Source organism: Kickxella alabastrina (assembly GCF_025024165.1).
Source record: "Kickxella alabastrina strain RSA 675 chromosome Unknown BX661scaffold_15, whole genome shotgun sequence".
Classification (NCBI taxonomy): Eukaryota; Fungi; Kickxellomycota; class Kickxellomycetes; order Kickxellales; family Kickxellaceae; genus Kickxella; species Kickxella alabastrina.
Window position 1 is genome coordinate 509,636 of NW_026251486.1, and position 20,995 is coordinate 530,630.

The window sequence follows — 20,995 nt, forward strand, 5'->3', positions numbered from 1 at the left end:
TAAAAATATTTTTAATAAAAAATCAATAAAAAATATTTTGACCTTGCAAACAACCATCGTGTTAATTCAGGGAACTTAAGAACTTTGAAAATTAGTATAAAATAGCAAGCATCTTCCCACTATTCTACAATTTTAGTTTCTTCAGTACACTACAACATCTTGATATTAATCAACAAACTTCAAACTCACCAACATCTAACAACAATGCAGTTCAAGACTCTCGCTATCATCGCCGCTGTCGGCCAGGCCTCCGCCTCTTTCGACCTCATCTCCAACACCAAGGTTGCTGAGAACATCTTCGGTGGCAACATCCAGAAGGTCAGAGTTGTCGACCGTGCTGTCCACGATGCCGCCTCCCCCATTATTCAGGCCACTGCCCGCGTCGTCCGCGACATGCAGCCCTCCATGCTCGAGGGCATGACTTTCTTCCACGCCACCCTTGACAAGGTTGTTGACTCTGTCCACCGCGTCATGACCCCTGAGATGCGCGCCAAGGTCAGAAACAGCATCATCAACGTTGTCAAGACCACCAACGACAACTTCCTCTAAACTATTAAATATTGTTTAGTCGGCGCAAAAGCTGAAGCATTCTTGGGATTCTAAGGCATAAACAAAAACTTTGATGCCGCAGTGTGCCTAAATATTTAGCTTTTGCAGCTATAATTTGAGCCTGTCTTTATTTCTTTAGTTTACGAGTATTTTTATAAACTTTCTAAATACACAGTCAAATCAATAATCTATTGAATTGTAACGCGCGCACAAGTAAGGTGTTTTATTTGGCGCTCGTGACAAAAAAAAACAAAATGAGCTGCTGAGCACAATATACAAGTTACACCTTTTTTTAGTTTATATTTTCAGCTTCCATATTTCGACTTTTAGAATTGTTGTAATGAGAAGGGGGTGTAAGCACTACTATAGTAGTGTTAGAAAAGTAGGGGGGATTTTATAATTGGTTTTTAATACTAGTGTTTCTAAAGTGCTACCAGCGCTGGCCTCGTCTTATATATGTGTCTCCTTGCCTTTGTTGTGCACTTCGTTGGCGAGAACTGGTTATTTTGAGAGCAGCCCGGTATCTTGGCATGTCAGTGTTGTGACTTTCATGTATTTGCGCTCGTACACACGTATTTTAAGATGGGCAATGTGTCTGGATGTCAATAGTGGCGCCTGATTTGATCACCTATGATTTAGTACATATTCAATTTATCAGCATGCAGACGGGAATCTGTTTCACGATTCTCGACCTCGACATCCATTTCCATGTTCTCAGGTTGCGCAACAAAACAATCATTATATTTTTAAAAAATATAATAGCGGTGGTGTAATGTGAATGTATTGAATGATTATAAATCAAAATGGAAAATGGTTATGAATGAATGAGTGAATGAATGGAGGGAGGGAATGGGATGACGTACGGGTAAGTGAAATAAATGGCAAGAGAAAATGAAGTTGAAGGTAAATGTGTATGGAATGGTTTTCTTTGGCGATAGTGGTACAGGTGTAATTGTATGATGTTGGTGTTGGTGTTGGTGTTAGGGTTAGGGTTAGAGTTAGAGTTAGGGTTAGAGTTAGAGTTAGAGTTAGAGTTAGAGTTGGTGTCGGTGTCGGTGTCGGTGTTTTTGAGGGTGTGGTGCTTAGCGGATGTGAAAGGACGTTTGTCTCGGAAATAGGAGATTTTGGCGAGTGCTGCGCGCTTGCTTGCTACCTACTGGTAAACATACGAGCTATTTGCAGTTGCAGGTGTTGAACATGCTGTTGCAGTGGGTGCACTGATACGAGTTCGATTTGCACGAGTCACAGTAGTGCATCGACCACGAAGTGTGATTGCAGATGCACCGGACGCCAAAGTCGAGGACACGAAGTACGTTTCTGATCGGAGCAAGCATGATGGTTAGTCGTTAATTGGCAGGTTGAATGAATGAAAGGATGAATGAATGTTTAGTGTGAATGAAATGTAAGAAGAAATGAAGTGAGATAATTATAAAGTGAGAGAGTAAAATGAATTGGTACAAGGTAAAGTATTAGGTCGTAGAATGCAAAATGCAGATGCAAAAAATGAATGAATGAATAAAAATAATAATGCAAAATATCGAGGATGAAGAGGGAATCTGTAACACACCGCAAACTCAATAAAAGTAAATGATTAAGTAAATGGAAATGTTTTTATGTGGCAATGACAAGAGTAGAAAAATAAGTAGGGAGAGAGAGAAAAGGTCCTTTGATTTTATACCAAAACGCAGGGCTGCACATAGAATAGAAATGGATGACCGCCTCTGGCGCTAGCCTTGCAAATTTTTAAGAAAAAATCATTACCCTGAGCATTGGCATTGAGAGAGAAAAATAAACTGAATATTCACCCGTTTGCCTCTTTGCAAAAAAACAACTTATTTTACAAAGGAACAATGCACCTTTGCCACAAAACGAAATGGCTGGTTTTGTTTCCCCTGAAAATACAGAGACGGGTGCAGCATCTAGAAAGGAAATGGAGCTCTATAAAGGCTTTTTAAAGGGCAGCAACAACATGCGATTTGCCTCTTTGTTTCTCTTGGCTTTGTCGGTAAGCAATACAAAGTTTAATCGCATTTTGCTCCCCACCAGCTTTTTACTTTATTTTTTTGGCGGCTCCAGTATAAAAACAAGGCTAAATGGCATCCAAAAGCGTCTCGCTATTCCGTCAGGTCAATTTGATTATCATTAATGTGGTTTTTAGATGTCCGCAACAAACGAGTATATTCCTGAATAGGAAAATGCGTGATGGAAAGATCCCTGCTCTTTTCAAGGTCCGTTTGCTTTGAAAGTGCGTGTTGTGTCGAGTGATTTTTTGTGTGAAATTGTCAAACTTTCTTGCGCTATTAATAGCAAGCATATAACCTTGGCCTGCTCTTTTTCGGCCTTGGGTGGACAAATTGGGAAATAGTCTGGGGAATGCTCAGGGTCCAGGGTTGGCCCCCTCAAATTCCACTGGACGAGCTGCCGATGAAGCTGCGCATTTGGAAAATACAAAGGTCCGATCTGCCCTTTAGCACTCACGTTTTCAAATGTAAAAAAATAACAATAATAAAAATATGCAATTCATGCACAGAACAAGCCATTGACGATATCAACGATTTTGCCCCTGTTGGCCTCGACATTCTTGACGCCCTGCGTTTCCATCCGCAGACGCGCGTTACCGACAGCCACACCAATATCCCTGCCCTTCAGCATGGGCCAGCGCTGGCACACCAGGCTGCCGACGCTAACTTCGTCCGGCACCTGCCCTGGCACCTCTGGCGCAATAATGGTCGCCGTTGTCAGCATCTTCTCGCCAACGACGCCGCGCAATACCAAATCCCCAGACCTGAGGGGCCGCCACGCCTTAATATTGTTAGCGTAGGACGGCCTGAAGCCAGCGGGTTCATTGTACCCAATAGTAATGTGTGGCGTGGTGCCTACAACCTGGGGCACAAGTGTCATACCTTTGCCCTGCATCCGCGCCAGCACAACGCGCACAGCAATCACTGCGTTTGCAATTGTTCCCAAGCTGTCAACGACAAGCTCGACGGTCTCTCCTAACTGCGCGCCAATACACAGGTTGAGCTCCTCGGCAGTCGCCGGCCCCAGGGTCAGCGTCATGTGGTGATCAGTCTTAGACCAGCCCGTCGGGCAGCGCACGTTCTTCTTGAGCAGCCTACGGCTCGCGTGGTCAAGGAAAACGCCCGTGTAGCTGACATAGTCCTTTGTCAGCAGCGAGCCAATCGGAAGCTCACTTTCGCTGGCACCCACTGCGGAAGTGCGCACGCGAGCGTTGTACTCCTGGATCATGGTGTGCACCAACCTGCGCTCATTGCTCTCGCGCATAGGTATGGTCTGTGGCGGCACATGGTACACCTGCGCCTTGGTAATATGGCTGATGCGGCTACGCAGGGCGTTTAGGTACTTCTGCATCTTTTCGCATTGATTCTCGCGGTCGTCCCACATGGAGATATTTTGAATATCTGGAAACGCTGCAATGGTGTCTTCAACCACAGCCATCTTGTAGTCAAAGGTCAGCGGCGCCTGCGGATCCTTAGCAGCTGTGCTGAAATCAACCTGCGACACGAGCGGGGATTGTCGCGTGGGCGTCTCCTTGAGAATGACAATGTCAAATCTCAGATTCTTGCGGCGACTCAGCAAATCCAGGATGGTCTGGCGGTATGCCGCGTGCGAGCGGCCTGTCAGCAACATGACAAGGGTGTCAGACCGTGAGTTCTCAATCTCAGTCAGCGTCTCTATGGGCGTTATCCAGTGGTTATCTGTGTACTCTAGGTACGGCGAGCTCAGCGTGCGCCCGTCCTGAAACCAGCCGAGATCGGTGCTTCTCAGCATGCCATTCAGCTTCTGGTCCCAGAGCTGTGGGTTAGGCAGTGGTGACTTGAACAGCGTGTTGTCAAAGTCGATTATCGACAGCCGGGTGATTCCGTGCTTGCGTGTCCGCAGCTCTGAAAGCTGTTGCCGGTACAAGAAGTCCTCCTTGCCAATAGGGCGTGTCCAGTCAACTGTGCTTGTGTATATGGGTGAATCGAACGAATCTGAGGGCTCTTCAGATAGCCTGTATGGTTGCATGTACGGCCCGGCCCGGGGCACGGCAGCGGCCTCATCAGCATCATCAGCATCATCGTTTAGCTTTGCCTCAGTAATCTGTATGGATATCCCGCTTTCCCCGCCGCTGCTGTCGCTGTCAAAATGGCGGTTGGCGGCAGAAGTAAAGATGCCCGATGTCATGGAGTACTGGTGTGGTGTTCTAAGTGAGAGAGAAATAAATGCAGCCGAAGCACTAAGAAGCGATGTTTTGTAAAGTTGCAGAGTAGAGTATGTGCGGAAGGCGGCGCTTGCGTGGAGTTTTATACTAAGTTTTACGGTCATAAAGCAGCTCAGTAGAAACGCCCCTTTCATAGCACTTGTGGGCGCTCACAAAGAAAAAACAAAAGAAATATCCACAAATTGTGTTTGGTCACGAAATGTGAATTTTAGCAAAAAAACAATGTCAAGAAGCAAAAAAGATAGGGGAAAGAAAAAGGGTTCTCGGCCAACCAGGTTCTTTTTAAAAAAATAAGTCAAAATCTTTATTATTTGCTCCGTCCCTACGGAAAAATCCAGCAGGAAAAAATGTGGCATGACGAAACCTTTTCATTTTTGAGTCAAAACCGATTGAAAACCTTTTTTGGGGAACAAAGGGGAAATTGTATGTTAAACATTGCACTGTAACAAATACCCAACCCGTGGGGGGGGTAACTTTGGAGGTTGTGTTTACGCACCTACCTTAACGCACTACCTTTTAACAAAGTGTAAACACCTTTTGCCAAAGGTAGGGAAAAGGCAGCAGATTAATCTTGGATTTTTTTTAAATATTTGCAGTCTCATTTTTCCTTCAGTGTGGCAATTTTATCTCAAATATCTTAAGCACCTGAGGAACTTTCTTGCCTGCAGCAACAAGCTTTGGGTAAGACCTTAAAAACATTTTGTTTTACAAGTCAGCAGGTTTTATTCCATAAACCCCATGCATGCAGACTTGCAGTAATAAATAGCGCAAGGGGAGGGCCGTGCGCCTGGACAAGCTGCCTCCACTTATGCTTCTGCTATGCATTTATGACAATCAACTTTAATATTGACACTCTAAAACGCTTTTTGCAACTCAGCACCTGAACATTTAGAACAGTACGCCGCACGTCTCGTTTTGCATATCCGCTGCCACTCTGCCACTGCTTTTTCCTCCAAATATACACACCTCAACCACACTTTCTCTCTTATTTATACACGCTTACACGCACATGGACGCCAGTCGCCCGTACACGGTCATCGTGAGGATCGACAGCAGCCCCGAAGGGTACGCAGCAGCCGAGTATTCGGCATCGTTGTGTATCAAGCTGAAGGTGAACTTTCGGCTAATATTCCTTTTTGTCGTCGCACTGTACAGAAGAACCGGGTTTCAGCTTATCAACCGCCAGACAGATCAAATGAACGCCGATATCCGTGAGGATGCAGAGAACGAGATGGTCAAGTGCAAGCAGTTTCTCTCGCGCTTCGAGTCGCTGGTGCCCTACGAGTGGATTTCGATAAAGGACGAGGGCAATATCGGCCCGATTATTGCCCAGTTTATCAAGGATGGCCTGCAGACACCCATCGACCTGGTGGTGGTTGGTCGGACAGCCGATGTGGGCATCAAGAAGCTTGTCGGCGGCCACGTCAGCGACTACCTGATAACCCACCTCTCGTGCCCAGTAATGGTCGTCAAGGACACGTACGATGTGTCTGACGATGAGGGTGACAGGTAAGCCGTCGTCTCGTATAATTTAATTTTAAAACATTTATTATAAGTATCCACAAGTTATTGGTGCTGCAAACTCCACGGCTCATTCACGCGCCGGCTCACATCTTGCATTTATCAGAGCCGGCTCCAGCAGGCGTCAGCGTGTTCTCCGTCCAGATGCGCTGCAGACGCTCCTGCTCCTCAGTTGCGACCGAAATGGGCTTGAGCAGCTTGCGCTTGGCCAGTTTGTACAGCTCGGATATGATCAAAAACACCAGCAGGGTGATGAGCACAATTCCCCACTCCCAGCTGATGCCGGTCATCTTGAGCACCTTGTTGTTCAACCCTGGGATGTACATGCACATGATGCACAGGATAGTGCCGCTGACAACTCCGGCGAGCAAAAACTTGTTCTCGTTGAGGCGCTTGATCATGCGCCAGCTCCACATGGGACCACGCAGGCGCCGGCAGTTGTACGAGTGCAGAAGAATACCCAGAGTAAGCGTGGCAAACACTGTGCCGCGCGCGCGGTACACCAAGTCGCACGACTCGGAGTACTCCTTGTTGCAGTGTTGCCCCATTTCGCCGTTGCCAAAGCCGTCGATGACAAGCCAAAAGTTGGAGATGGACAAAAGGCCAATAGTGAAGCCATAAAACACAATGTCAGACTGCACCTCCCGGGTGAAAAGCCCGCTAGTCGAGGAGCGAGGGGGCTCGTCCATAATTGTCGGCCAGGCCTTCTCGACGCCCAGAGCCATAGCTGGCGGCGAGCCCGTCAGCAGGTTGTTGATGAGGATGGCCACGGGCGACAAGGGGAAGACAGTCTCTCCCAGTTTGTCCTTGAACGCCAGGCCAACTACCAGACACACCAGCTCCGCAATGTTTCCGGCGACCAGCACGCAGCAGAAGCGCTGAATGTTGCTGAACACACGGCGGCCCTCGCGGATGGCGCGCACGATGGTGGCAAAGTTGTCGTCGGTCAAAATAATCTCGGACGCCTGCTTGGCGACGTCAGACCCAGAGAGACCCATTGCAATTCCGACGTCGGCAAACTTGAGCGCAGGTGCATCGTTGACGCCGTCGCCTGTCATAGCCACAATTCCCTGGCGCCGGTGCATGGCCTGGATCATCTTGACCTTGGTGTCAGGGCTGCAGCGGGCGATGACCTGTGGAAGCTCAAGAAGGGCGTCGATCTCGTCGTCGGACAGCCTGTCGAACTCACGCGCAGTCATGACGGTTGGTCCCAGGCTGATGGCGGCGTTGTGGTCGCTGCTGCCGTCGCCAATTTGGCTACTGACCTCGTCTTGCAAAATGCCAACCTCGCGAGCAATGGCAGATGCGGTATCAGGGTGGTCGCCGGTGAGCATGGTAACCTTTATTCCGGCGCGGTAGCACTCCATGACGCTCGGGTAGGACTCTGGGCGCGGCGGATCGTAGATACCAACAAGTCCGATAAAGGTCATATTTGTCTCAACCAGCTCGCGGTCCACCTTGTTCATGTTTACGGACTTCTCTTCCAGTGACAGATGGCGGTAGCCAATCGACAGTACGCGCAGACCGTCGCGGGCCATTTCCTTGATCCACGGGTCCAGGCTGGTCTGCAGATCATCAGGCGCTAGCTCTGTAATCTTCTCAGCGCCGCCATCCTGCCTCCCGGTGCAGCACGGAACAACGCGCTCGGAGGCGCCCTTGATAAATAGAATCTGCTCGTCCGTCGCCTCATTCTTGGCCACAACGCTCATACGCTTGATGCTAGAGTCGAAAGGGTACTCGCAGATGACTGACCACTTGTCCCCCGTGCTGCTGCTGACCAGCTGCGGCTTGCCCATGGAGAGCTTGGACGCAAACACCTGCAGTGCAATCTCGGTCGGGTCTCCAATGCCGACCCACTCGCCGGTCTCAGAGCTGCGCTTGATCTCGGACATGTTGCACAGAGCTGCAGCCTCGGTAAGCCGCCTGAAGCTGGCAGACATGTTGGTCGTGTCGACAGTCACTGTTCCCTCGCTGTCAGAAAAGTCGTTATCGAGAAGCTTGGCTTTTTCACTGATGCTGCCACTGCTATTACCAAACACACCCTCAGTAAAGTTCACGCGAGCGTCATCCGGCCGGGCAATTGACGGCAGTTTGACTACCTTGGTCACCTCGCCGACGGGTTCCAGGCCGAGGCCAGAGACGCGGAAGAAACCCTCTTTAGGAAGCCATGCGCGTACCAGGACCATGTTATTGCACGTAATGGTACCGGTCTTGTCTGTGCAGATGTTCGTGATTGAGCCCAGGCTCTCCAGAGCAACGAGCTGGCGCACGAGCGCGTGCTTCTTGGCCAAGGTATGGACGCCCAGTGACATTGTCAGCGTGACGACAGCCACAAGGCCCTCTGGAATCGTGGCGACTCCAACACCGACGGCGTACAGTAGGACATCCGTATTGACCTTAAACTTGTTGGCACCGAAAACAATGACTACAGAGGCGGTGGCAATGGCCAAAAGGGTCCACGACATCTTATCCAGACCCTTCTGCAGCGGCGTCTTTTTCCTCTTGTCTGTCTCTATTAGCTTTTTGGCAATTTTGCCAACCTCCGACGACATTCCAGTGGCGTACACAATGCCCTTAGCGCGACCCTTGGTCACTATGGTGCTGGCAAACGCCAGGTTGATGCGGTCGCCCAGAGATATCTCGGGGTCGTTAAAGGAATCAATCTCTTTGGAGACTGGAAGCGCCTCGCCGGTGAGCAGGGCCTCATCAGTGTCAAAGTTGAACACTTCAAACAACCGGCAGTCGGCCCCAATCACGTCGCCGCTCTCAAGATATATGATGTCGCCAGGTACAAGCTCGATAGTCGGGACTACCACCTGGTGGCTGCCGCGCAGTACACGCGATGTGGGCGAGGACATCTTGCGCAGCGAGTCCATGGTCTTTTCGGCCTTGAATTCTTGGACAAAACCGACGGCCGAGTTGAACACAATGACGCCGATCAAAACACCTAAATGCAATCAATAAATGTCAATCAAGCACATATTAGTAAATAAGTCGGCAAATTTATAAGATAATTGTTGTACATGGACATTGGAATGAATTTATATTTTTTGTGGTAACTTACTCGCTTCGATCCAGTCCTTGATCACAAATGCGACTACGATAGCAGCAATGAGGATAACAGTCATTATGTTGGCCAACTGCCGTAGCAAAATCTTAAGCCAGCTTGGCCTGCCGCCGCCACGCATCTCATTGGTACCGTAGACAGTCAGCCGGCGCTCAACCTCGCTGGTGGACAGACCATTTTCCAGGTTGACGTCGAGGTCGTCAAGCACCTGGCTTGTGTCCATACAATGGTATGGCTTTATCGTGTGAACATGTTTGTCTTCCTTCTTGCTCTTGAACAGCATTACTGGTAAGTAGTAAATAAATATAAAAAATATAAAAAAATACAAAGTGTTTATGCTAGTGTTGAGCAAGTCAATATTGAAAATGTAAATATAAGTAATAAAATATTGGCAAAATTATTAGCCCATTCGTCCGTATAAAGATGAAAGTTTGATGCTTCGGCGAGCTTGAAGGGATCGGTGCGAGACACTTTGTATTTATACTCCTCTTCGGATCAAACTATCCGGGCATGTTGTTCCCTGAGCAAAAAATTTGCGTTTCGCTTCCGAAGAACATTTTGCTCTCTCGATTTTAATTAAGCAATACACTTTTTTATGATGTTGCTGTAATTACGCAATAAGTGAAAACCGTCTTCTAAACAGAACATGTTTAACACCCATTCCGTGATTCCATGGCATTTCACGAGCAGCCAAAATATTACTCGGCGAAAAAAGATAAAAGGTAAAATTTTAAGCACCAATCATGTTTCTGTATCCAGTTTAAATATTCAATTACATTTGGAGTGGAGAGATATACATGACGGGAGGTGACTGCAGAGAAACAAATAAAGAAGAGTATAAAGGAACTTTGCCAAAATGTTTGCTAACTTTGCGCATTCTATTTGCCCACAGACAATACTTTTGCTTCTAGAAGGTTTCCCAAAAAGGCAAGCGTGAGTGTTGAAAGTGTCAGGCGCAAGTGCGCCCGGGCCAATTAGAGAGCAGAGATAAATAGTAGCTGGCACACGTGGACATACTTGGGCTGGTGAAATTCGGAACGAGCGCGGAAAAAGTAAGCTAATTGCCGTGTATTGGCGGCTGCGACACGGCTATTTTAATCAATTACGCTTGCTAATTCGGCCACCGAGCTGGCGACCAAATTCGTTGGAACGATATCCCGACAAGGTACTACCACACATGCATTGCTAGATAAAGCGCGCGTTTCTCAGCATATAAGGTGTGTCACGAGCGCCAGATCCGATCTCTCGTTGGTCAGCCGAACAAATGTTTATTTTTGCACTTGATACCATTGTTGGCGGATTTTGTTAGAAAAAAGAGCAGCTTTGACACAGATAATCTGTTCAAATCAACAAATCAGTTTTTTTCAAACCACAACAATACTGGTCTTTGGTCTTTGGCACTTTCCGAAGCCTGGTCTTATACATCCGGTTTCTGCTTCAATTTCGGCCCAAGAATTCGTGTTTTCGTGCCTTTCGGTTTAAAAATAAACCTTTGTTTGCATTTTTTGCACTGCTGATGCGCGTACTTTTTTATACCAAGTCCCATTTGCAATATATTTCCTGGATCCAAATAAAGAAATATTGGATGAGCAGGATACAAAGAGATTTGAATCCTGTTTATCGTCTGCTGCAATTTTTTACTTTGGGTGCATGCACCAGTATCGCCTTTGCTTTTGCTGCCAAAGGCATGCTGCACAAGACCAGTTGGAGTGCGCTTGGCCATAAAAGAAATAAAAAACTGCAAATCGGAGGCTTGTGAAAAGCTAGTTGCATAAGCCTTATGGCAAACATTTGCGCTCCCCACTCCCCTTATGTTTTTCTTGCCAACTGAATAGAATAATGGCAGCAAAGTGCTACTGTCGAGGCGTTGTTGTTTAGCTTTTCGGAAAGACTTTTTGCCAACAATCAATAACACATTGTAAAAAAATGTTGTATTGATCCATTTTTGAGCGTCCAATTGAACCAGCTTTGCACCTCATCCTTGGCAACAGTAGTGTCCTTGCGCTGGGTGCACCAAACAATACATGGGTGCCACCCAGTAAGGAAAACCAGTACAAATTGACTATTCGCGAATTAAGATAAGTAGTAGTTTACAAAGGGTATAGCAGTCGCTTTGTGCAGAAACAAAGCAATTATTTATGCTTGAGCAACTTCCACGCACTGGCCTCTAGTTCTCATATTTAGCCTCCTTGTGCTCCATTCCGCTTTTAGCACCGCACTGCTTTTTCATTTTTTTGGTCTGCAGATTGTTTATTTTTCCATCTTTTGTGAGCGACCTCTCTTTTTTTCTCCTTCCCCTTTTCGGCTTCATTTATTTTTTCACTTTTACCTTGCTCTTCATTTCATTTTTGTGGTCAAGCACTAATTTTTTTCCACGCACTCTACAATTAAAACCATTTTTTGCCTTTATTATTATTTTATTGTTATTGTTTTCTTAAAAATTGACCAGTCTCATTTCATACTGACGCGGATATGCACGCACAACAAACAAACACGGAGCAGTCTGTTGTAAACAGACGCTCTGTTGATATGCGGGGCGGCGCTCGGCAGTTCTATGCAGACGAGGCCAATTCGACGGCGTTCCAAGCAGGTCCAAATGGCGGCTTTGGCCAAATTAGCGACGATTACAATTCGGCCATTGCTACACGTGCAGCCATGCTTTCGCCACGCTTGCAGCAGAGACTGCCGCATCATGATGCGGTGGAAGGCCAACGCAAGAGTATGTCGATGGTCTCTGGCATGCGCGGCTCACCCGACAGGCAGCCCGCGGCTAGCGGATTTCTTGCTCGTAGCGCAACAATGTATGGTGGCGCCAGCAACACTCATCAGGAAACAAACACAATGGAGTCGTGGGGGGCAATGCCTGGCGGCGAGCAGCGTGCAGGCCCGTACATGTCACCCCCAAGCCACAGAGACGGAGGGAGGCCATTTATGATTGACAACGCGATTCAGAGTATCTATTCGACGCCTCCTACTGCGAACCGGCACTCGATGTCTACTGTCATGATGCCCGAAGCCATGCGCATTGCTACTGCTCAGTATCCACCGCCACCCATGTCAGAGAGCGGCCGCTCGGGGTTTACACCGCGTGCCAACCGCGCGCATCCCGGTGATGGGCCCCAGCTTCTGCGGCGCAGCTCGTATGCTGACTTTGGCACCAACGACCGCCCCGCCACGTCCGGCTTTGGCCTTGAGCCGCAGTTTGGCCGCGAGTCTGTGGTGGCTGATTTGCGTCAGATGAATCGCAACTCTGGACACTATGGCAACGGGCCAGTCACGCGCGGCCCTAGTGATGTCAGCACGCTCGTCCCAGAGGCGCCTGGTATATCACTGATCGGCGCTAGTCGCAGCCAGCACGGGCGGGGCAACAGCGTGTCGTCGCCGGCGTCGCGTGCGCGGGCAATCGAAGAGACGCGCAACGCGCTCAGCGGTGGCACGCACGCAGGCAACGGCTTGGCAGTTAATGTGCACCTGCCATCCGAGCACCCTAACCGCCGGTCGATGGCCTCGTTCAGCGCCGGACTGGCTCCCGAGTACCCTGGGCGTGACACGCTCAGCGAGTCGTTTGCGTGGGGCACACCAGATGATGGCCGCACGCGCGCCGGGTCATTTGCGCTATCGGCCAGCGGGCGGCAGTCGTACCACGAGCCCCTTCAGCGCGCCAACACCCAGACATCTGATGGATTGCACCGTGGACAACGCGCGTCCTATGCAGGTTCGGCACAGGCCACTTCGGCCGTGGGCAGCAGTGGGCAGAATGGGCCCCTGCGTGCCGGGACCAGCCAGATCGGAGGGGCGGCGCGCAAGGCGAAGCGCCAATCACAGCAGCCAAAGGTGGCCAAATCAGCCATCCGCAGTAATTGGTACCATGAGACAGAGAAGATTAGCGATAGCGACCTTAAGGACCAAGATTTCTTTTCCAGCGACGAGGAAGACTTTGGCAAGGACGGTGTTGGATACGGCGGCGACATGGTCTCCCAGCAAAAGCTCATTCAGAAGCAGCAGCGCGAGATATTTGATCTCAGCATGAGCTGCAAGATGCTCAAGAGAGCCATGAACTCCAAGACTCATAAGCCATATGAGTCCCTGGCCGACCAACTGGGCAAAACCTGTGCGTCCAACCGCGCTGCGAATCGCACAATTGAGGCGCTGCGTGCCAACGTGCAGGAGCTAAAAGAGAAGATTGGGGTGTTGGAGGCCAATGCTGCCATCCCGCCGCCGTGCCTGCTTCAGCATGGCATGTCAGATATGGATCGGGAGGAAGTCGGGAAGCTGCAAAATCTGGTCGAGGATCTGAAGATAGAAATCCAGGGCGAGACCGCAGTCATTCACCATCGCGGCCAAATGATTGAGAAGAAAGATATCGAGATTAGGGAGCTGCAGGATGAGCTTGCTCGTGAGCGCGCTACCTCCGACCACTGGCACCGCCTAGCCATGAACGTGGGCGTCAATGCGAACACTGATGCCAAGGCCGACGCAAACATCACCTTGACCCAAATCACATCTGCCCAGCAGCAGCAACAGCAAAATCGCCAGCAGCGCCAGAATAATTACCCTGCGTCAGAATTGCTTTCATATCGGATGCGTGCGGGCACGGCGACCACAGCGAGCGAGACGGTCACTCTGAAGGCGCCGTCTGAAGTCTCTGGGGGCGGCTCTGCTATTGCTGATACGCGGCAATCTACTCCGCAGAGCGTGCGTGCGCAGTTTAACGACGCAGTGTACAAGTCCCAATGCGTGGAGGCGTTTGAGAACATGGAGCGCATGGTCAAGGACTTTGAGAAAACTGCTAAGCAATCCGAGGCGAAGTGCATTGCGCTCACCAAAGAGCTTGAGCAGTCCAAGGATGAGTGCGGCCAGCTCAAGGACGAGCTCAAGCTAGCGAACAAGTCGCTGCGCGACAACATGGAGCAGCTCCGCCTTTTGCGGCTCGAGCTGAAAATTTCTGTAAAAACAGCCAGTATTGCAAATAGCGAAGGGGATGCGTTTGAGAGGGTGATCAGAGAGAGTGAGGCGCTTAAGGACCAGTGCGAGTCACTCGCGGACGAATTGAACCATATCAGGGGTGAGAATGCTGAGCTCGTGGAGCGACTGGAGAAATGCAAGCAGTACGAGAGCGAGGAAAACCGTGAGGGCACCCTGTGGCAGAACTCGCAAATCGAGAATCTCAAGAATGAGCTTCGCATATCACAAGAGTCCGATAGGATGACCCAGGATAAGCTGGAGGAGGCCATGAGCCAATTGGCGCTGCTTCGCGGCCAGTTCGGCTACTTCTTCAACGATATTCTGCGCCCTTACCTGCGCGAGACCCAGGTTGGCCAGGGGAGTATAGAAGAGCTCCGCAGGTGTGTGATTGAGTGGAGCCAGGCCAGGGTGCCGTCTGCTCTAGATGGCATGACCACGCCGACAAACCAGAGGGGCCGTGGAATTATGCCGTCGTACCAACCCCCAATACTTCGCTACCGCGGCAGATCCAACCACAGCTTGTCGCCGTCGCCGGTGCCGTCGGCCCTGCCAACTTTTGACGATGACGATGACGACGACGACTCGTTCGCGACGGACCAGTCGGATGATTATATGCCCAAGTTTAGCAACCGCTAGCCATGGCAATTGTGTTTATACCAAATTTTTATTTATATTATTAAAATACTCTAAAACTTTTCTAGCTTTATTTGGCAGCACCAGCATCAGTAGCTTGCGGGCGATGGCCGTGCCAGAGGTCGAGGTGGTTGATGGCCGACATGTTGAGCCGCTTGTTGCCGGCTAAGCGGTTCTTTGTGTTGTCCTTGTCGCCGAGCCTGAGAGTAAACACGGGTGTGTCGAGCGAGTACATCTGCAGAATGCCGCGCTCCTTGAGACGCATAATGGCCATATTGATAATTTCTGACGATGTCGGCGACGAGCGCAAATTGGCCACAATGCGCCTTGCACCCTTGTGCGACACAGCATGCGCGTGCAGCCCTATGGGCATATTGGCGAACCGAATGGAATCCGTATTGGGACTAGCCTTGGGCTGCTTTCTCTCAAAGGCGCCGCAGTGGCCGGGGAAGAACATGTCCCAGTCCTGGGGTAAATTCCTGTGGATGGTGCGCATGATTGTTTTGATGTTGAGCTCCATGTCGACAGAGTCGTCGAGAACCAGGGCCGAGCGGTAGCCTGCTTCGAGCATGTCGCAGTAGATGCGGTGGCGTGTTTGCCATTCAACTAGGCTTTTGGCGGACTGCACCATGGATGCAGGTACTTGGTTCTCGGCCAGTGGGATGACGGGCACAAATTCTGCTGTGATCTGGAGCAATTGTAGGAGCTCAGCCATTCTAACGAGCTTATCGGGATGGCCCAAATGGTGGATCACGTATATGTGGTCGAATCCCAACTGCGCTGTCACGGGCGGGCCATAGTTTGGAATGATGGGCAAATTAACGTCAGTGTTTTTGTAGGGCCTCATTGGAATGATGGGCAGTGGGTGTGGCAGTGGTGTATCGGTGCGGTCATGTTGCTTGTTGGGCCCAGAGCTCGGGCTGGTTTTCAGATTTTGCCTGACAGAAGCTGTGATGGTTTCTGACCATACGTAGAAACCGGTTGCAAAGCAGAAGAGTATGAGAACAAGAATGTATGTTCGGTAGCGCAAGAAAATACTGCGGTATTCGTGTTTCTGCTTAGGTCTGTGCACGGATGGCAGAAGCGATTCGTCCAGGAACGATTCTGGTTCATCGGGCTTTGATCGATACCCTGACATTATTGTTAGTTGGTGCGGCAAGTATTGTTCTTGTTCAAACGACAGGTGTTAATAGTACAATTTTTTACAAAGGTTTTTTATATGAACTAGAATTAGTTGCAGTGTCAACAGAGCATGACATGTATTGTGACACTTTTTCTTGGTGTCATTTATTTTCTTCAATGTTATTTGCAAAAAAATTAAATAAAAATGCATGTATATTTTTGAAACACATGTCTTGGACTGGTTTACTCTGGATGTTATAATTGGTGCTGTTAAGTTGTATATTTAGCCATGTATTTAACAGTAGTCATTTTTTGGATACGACAATCATGCCCATGCCCACAAGAAAAAAGAAAAAGAAAAGCAGCTATTTGCATTACTGCGCCCAAAAAAATTACTGCGCCAGCAATCTTTCGTCATCGTACTTTTAATGGCGCCGTTCTTAAAACTGTCTACCAATATTAGTATAAAAAAGTGGCATTTGTATCACAACGTGTGGCTGGGCTTATCGATGAGAGATGCTGAATACATTTGGAAACTATCATATAAATTTTGCACATTCCTTTTTTTTTTGTTATTGTCAGACACTGAATTTATTCTCCGATTGCCTCCGATACCTGTGCAATATTGCTACGGCTCTAGGTTTCTGCACACCCGCAAAATTTTGGAAGAATATACAATCTATGTTTTTTCTATGTAAATGTTTTATATACAATGCCGTTATTAGTTTTATTAACATTTACAGTGGTTTCTGCATTTCCTTATCAAGAAACGATCACATTATCAATCGATATACTAATTATTTAAAAAAAAAGTTGCTGTTGAACAGAGCCTCGCGGCTCCCTCAATGTTTTTTTTACATTTATTTATGTCTTTAGAATTATTTTCCCCCAGACTTGCTCTTTATAGTTCTTAGGCAATTTGTCTGCTGCTCCCTTTTAAAATTGGGGTGGGGAATGAGTGCGGAAGGGGAAAAATGCGACAATCTGAAGGGTTTACTTATCGATGGCCATCAGGCCAATTAAAAGGGGGCACTATTCGCATGGTCAGGGTCAATTGGCACATCCAAGCCAGTCGATCAAAAGCGATAGGGCAAAATTTTAGCTCGAAAATGTTCATTCATCATCACGAATTTTTTGGTCTAAATTCTTCGAAGATTCAGATTCAATTCATGCAGCTATGCGCGTATAATCGCTGGAAGAGAGGCATACGGCGAGTGAGAGTGGGTGAGGCGTTTTGGCTTGGAATCATACACTGGCAATGTGGTTGCGTAATTTTATGGCGGCAACCCCGCCCTGCCCCCCAGCCGAATAGTGTAATTCAATTCCTCGCAAAAATTTTGCCATCCAGAAAAAGAGAGCAAACTGCATCGGAAGGAGACAAACGGAGTAAATAGAAAGAAGCTTTCGCTTTATTCCGTTTGACGACGCATAACACAAACGCACGCACACACCCCCTCTTTTCTCCCTCTTTATAAAATTATAACAGGGCATTTATCAATTCTATATTTTCTTTTCAGCATTTTGCATTTTCGTCATCATTGTCCCTATTTATTTTTTCATAGCAATTTTTATTTAATACCGGGGTTTAGTTGAAGAACACTACTTTTTTTATAAATACCAACCAACCGGATGATATGAAAATTTTTTGGAGGTCCTATAAAGCTTTATTAGTTTTTTATATCCCCCATTTTTTATTGTGGTCAGCCTTCAAGCCAACAACCCTCTTATTTCTATTTTATTACTATTTGACACACAATCCATATCCTGTTTGTCTTTCAATCCTATTTCAACATACCAAGCATCTGTCCGTGTCCTTTTTTGGCTTGCCTACCCTTTTTTATTTTTATTTTTATTCTGCATTATACACATATTTCACCCTATTTTTTTATTTCTTGTCTTCATATACATCTGCTTATTCTTATATTAGTTCAATTGCATCCATTTTTCAGCACAAACAAAAAACTCTATTCATTTGCTATAACTCACACCTCAATGATATCGACTGTAAGTGCACCATCGACACCATCATTGAGCATTTCATGCGAGCCCACAATACCGTGTTCAATTTTGTCAACCCAACTGCAGCGGCCCCCATACACCACAGAGCCGAGCACAAAGTCGTTGAGTCTGAACCACCAGCCACGCGAGGCATTGCCAACGTCCCGGCTCTCGACAAGAGCCACGCTAGTTCCCGAACTACCAGCCAGCAAACCACACCTTGCACCACCCCACTGTGAGACGAATAATAGGGAGAGCCCAGAGGCAGTCCGAGGGCTACATTGCATCACTAGGGCTGGTGGGAATGCTGTGGATGGCACGCTGTCCTTGTCGCTTAGACCTGCGGGATGGACTCGGAGCGTGCTTGGACCCAGCATTAGGCGTTTGGGTGCTGGTACTGGCGGTTACGTTGACCTCTACCGCTACACTATTTCAAACAAGGTAAGGCACAAAAAAAGATGTTTTTTTATCCAATTATGCAATTTTGTATTAATTTTTTTTGTTTTCCCTGTTCATGCACATTCATCTTGATTTGCGTGCACGATGAGCAAGTGATTCGTTGTATGGCAATCGATATATTGAAAAACAGACATGCTCTATCTGTATATACTTTTTCTTTTTTTTCTTGTGGTTCCACTGCTGTCGTTTTTTCCTCGAACGACATGTTATTTATGCACGTGCCTAGCTCGACTGGTATGTGCAGAACCTGCCATTCACACACACCATAAAGCATTTAATTAATTAATTAATTAAATGTTTGTTTGGAATAAATCTGTTACAATTTTTTTTAATAAAAATTATAATATTGTAGGTAGTCGCAGTCAAAACTTTGCAAACGCAGCAAACCAATGCGCCCAGAAGTAACCCTGCGTCACCCTCGTCCTTCGTCGGAATGCTCAGCCGTCGAGTGCTAGAGGAACTCGGAATCGCCGTAAACGTGAAGCACGAGAACATCATACGGACGTTCCAAGTGATTGTCGAGTCCGACTACAAATGCTACCTAATAATGGAGGCATGCGCGACCGATCTCCTGACTCTAATCCAAAGCCACTCAGCCGCCAGAAACACAGTTACCACGAGGGGCGGGGTAGAAGGAAGCTTTTTGTCAGACAACATGGTGAACAACTATTTTGCTCAGCTCGTTCGCGGAGTCCAACACCTGCATGGCCTAGGGATTGGGCATAGGGACTTGAAACTGGATAACGTGTGTGTGACGGAGAATGGTGTTTTGAAAATTGTCGATTTCGGCTGTGCCACTTTATTTCGGCGGCGACAGCCAGCTCAGCAGCAGGCTCAGCAAAATCGGAGTTCCGATGCGTGCACTTCATTGGCGGAGGGCCACCAATATCATAAGCACAAAAACGCACATTATCGCGCGGCGCCTTACTCGGTGACAAGGCCGAGGCAAACTGCAGCGACTGTACCAGAATCAGTAAATCCGGATGTCTATCATTACGCTGAGACCTTTTCCTCGGGTGTCTGTGGTTCTGATCCGTACATGGCACCGGAGATATTCCAGGACACGAATTACAGCGCGCCAAAGGTGGATATTTGGGCGCTGGCGATTATGTACTTTGCTATGTGCCATTTGCAATTCCCCTGGGCTGCCGCCCAGCCATCCCGTGATCCACGGTATGCAAACTTTGCGCGTAATTCGGGTGCGTTTTTTGATACTTGGTTTCCCACCAAGGAAAGTACATGGTCGTCGCGGGTGAGCTTTTTGGCTACGCAAAAAATAAACAGCTGCAATAATGATGGTGGCGGTGGTAGAATGCAGGGCAGCACGGTTGCGGATACGGGTGCGGCGTGTCGGGTAAGAGATATTATCGGTCGGATGTTGGATCCCAATCCGGAAGTTAGGGCGGACATTGAGGAGATTGCGGCCGACCCATGGTTTCTGTCATTGGGTGCTGTGGCGATCAAACCCGCAGCAAAAAACCGCCTAAAAATTTAAAATATAACAAAAAAAAGAACTCAACAATTATTATAAACTTTTTTTTTTACCCACAGGTGTGTCTTTTCGGAGCACCGCAGCAGTATTAGTACAAGCAATTACTTTTGAAAGACAGTTAAGACAATCAAGGGGGTTTTCCTTTTTTATTTTGCTGTTTACTGTTTGAGAAAATTAGGCGTCAAGGGGGGCGGGAAGGAGGGGGGAGCGTGCAGGCAAGAATAAATAAATAAAGAAAAGATATTAGTATAAATAAACAATTATTTTCTGCGTGGACCCGCGCGTATTACGTGGAAGAAAAATGAACTAAAAAAAGGCTTGCATGTGTTAAAATATTTTTTCTTCTAATTTAAAAAGAATAATTAGAATTTTTTTTCGTGCATGTGTGGCACAAACATAATTTTGAAGAAAAATTCAAGCAATGGATTGTTCCTTTGTGGAAGCACAAAGAAGCAGGGGGGGAAAATTGAGAATATTCCTCACACAACGGAATGAGTTCCGGATTTTATTTGTAAAATAAAAAAAATGATGATGCAAAGTGTGAGAAACGATGGCATAGATATTATCTGGAAAGTATCACAAAAATAGTGTTTAAATGAATTTTTATTAATAAAAATCAACACTTGTATGTTTTTTATTTGTAATTGATATCATTCTCGGGATTTGTTTCCATTATATATTAGTAATCCTCCATTGCAATAAGCATATGCGGTATTTTTTATTTATGAAATTGTTACTTGTGGAACAAATATAGTTTTTGTTTGTGCGCTAATTTTTCTATTTTCCACAGTACTGAGAAATTGACGAGAAATTAACGTTGGTTGTTGTGTAAGAAAAAAAAAGGTCAGGAATATATGCTGGCAATCGCGCCATCAGCATAAAATAAGAGAAAAATCAATGGAATAATGCCAAGAAAAAAGAAAGACAATTGGTGTTCAAGGTTGAACAATTTCATCAAGGAAAG

The 20,995-nt window shown here is 47.4% G+C and overlaps 9 protein-coding genes across 9 annotated transcripts; 5 read left to right on the forward strand and 4 right to left on the reverse strand.

Annotated features, from left to right (window-relative positions):
- Positions 1-141: 141 nt before the first annotated feature.
- On the forward strand, positions 142-798 carry BX661DRAFT_184427 (uncharacterized protein). Its single transcript, XM_051536501.1, has one exon. It carries the CDS (start codon positions 205-207, stop codon positions 547-549), a length of 345 nt encoding a protein of 114 aa, XP_051390866.1. The 5' UTR covers positions 142-204; the 3' UTR covers positions 550-798.
- A 769-nt stretch (positions 799-1,567) lies between these two features.
- On the reverse strand, positions 1,568-2,174 carry BX661DRAFT_184429 (uncharacterized protein). Its single transcript, XM_051536502.1, has one exon. The coding sequence runs from the start codon at positions 1,881-1,883 to the stop codon at positions 1,722-1,724; it is 162 nt and encodes a 53-aa protein (XP_051390867.1). The 5' UTR covers positions 1,884-2,174; the 3' UTR covers positions 1,568-1,721.
- Positions 2,175-3,069: 895 nt separating this feature from the next.
- BX661DRAFT_199228 (uncharacterized protein) lies at positions 3,070-4,737 on the reverse strand (the record flags this gene model as incomplete). The annotated part of the gene is made up of 1 exon (XM_051538306.1): positions 3,070-4,737. One exon carries the CDS (start codon positions 4,735-4,737, stop codon positions 3,070-3,072), a length of 1,668 nt encoding a protein of 555 aa, XP_051390868.1.
- A 1,055-nt stretch (positions 4,738-5,792) lies between these two features.
- On the forward strand, positions 5,793-6,101 carry BX661DRAFT_128848 (uncharacterized protein; the record flags this gene model as incomplete). Its single annotated transcript, XM_051532522.1, has 1 exon — positions 5,793-6,101. A coding segment is annotated over one exon (309 nt), but the record flags the coding sequence as incomplete, so codon positions are not given.
- Positions 6,102-6,381: 280 nt separating this feature from the next.
- On the reverse strand, positions 6,382-9,645 carry BX661DRAFT_199230 (Na P-type ATPase; the record flags this gene model as incomplete). The annotated part of the gene is made up of 2 exons (XM_051538307.1): positions 6,382-9,242; positions 9,360-9,645. 2 exons carry the CDS (start codon positions 9,643-9,645, stop codon positions 6,382-6,384), a joined length of 3,147 nt encoding a protein of 1,048 aa, XP_051390870.1.
- A 1,985-nt stretch (positions 9,646-11,630) lies between these two features.
- On the forward strand, positions 11,631-15,009 carry BX661DRAFT_184433 (uncharacterized protein). Its single transcript, XM_051536503.1, has one exon. The coding sequence runs from the start codon at positions 11,835-11,837 to the stop codon at positions 14,961-14,963; it is 3,129 nt and encodes a 1,042-aa protein (XP_051390871.1). The 5' UTR covers positions 11,631-11,834; the 3' UTR covers positions 14,964-15,009.
- On the reverse strand, positions 15,010-16,190 carry BX661DRAFT_184435 (uncharacterized protein). Its single transcript, XM_051536504.1, has one exon. It carries the CDS (start codon positions 16,096-16,098, stop codon positions 15,031-15,033), a length of 1,068 nt encoding a protein of 355 aa, XP_051390872.1. The 5' UTR covers positions 16,099-16,190; the 3' UTR covers positions 15,010-15,030.
- Positions 16,191-17,913: 1,723 nt separating this feature from the next.
- BX661DRAFT_184437 (uncharacterized protein) lies at positions 17,914-18,822 on the forward strand. Its single transcript, XM_051536505.1, has one exon. The coding sequence runs from the start codon at positions 18,075-18,077 to the stop codon at positions 18,609-18,611; it is 537 nt and encodes a 178-aa protein (XP_051390873.1). The 5' UTR covers positions 17,914-18,074; the 3' UTR covers positions 18,612-18,822.
- Positions 18,769-20,485, forward strand: BX661DRAFT_37148 (kinase-like domain-containing protein). Its single transcript, XM_051539110.1, has one exon. It carries the CDS (start codon positions 18,973-18,975, stop codon positions 20,032-20,034), a length of 1,062 nt encoding a protein of 353 aa, XP_051390874.1. The 5' UTR covers positions 18,769-18,972; the 3' UTR covers positions 20,035-20,485.
- Positions 20,486-20,995: the final 510 nt, after the last annotated feature.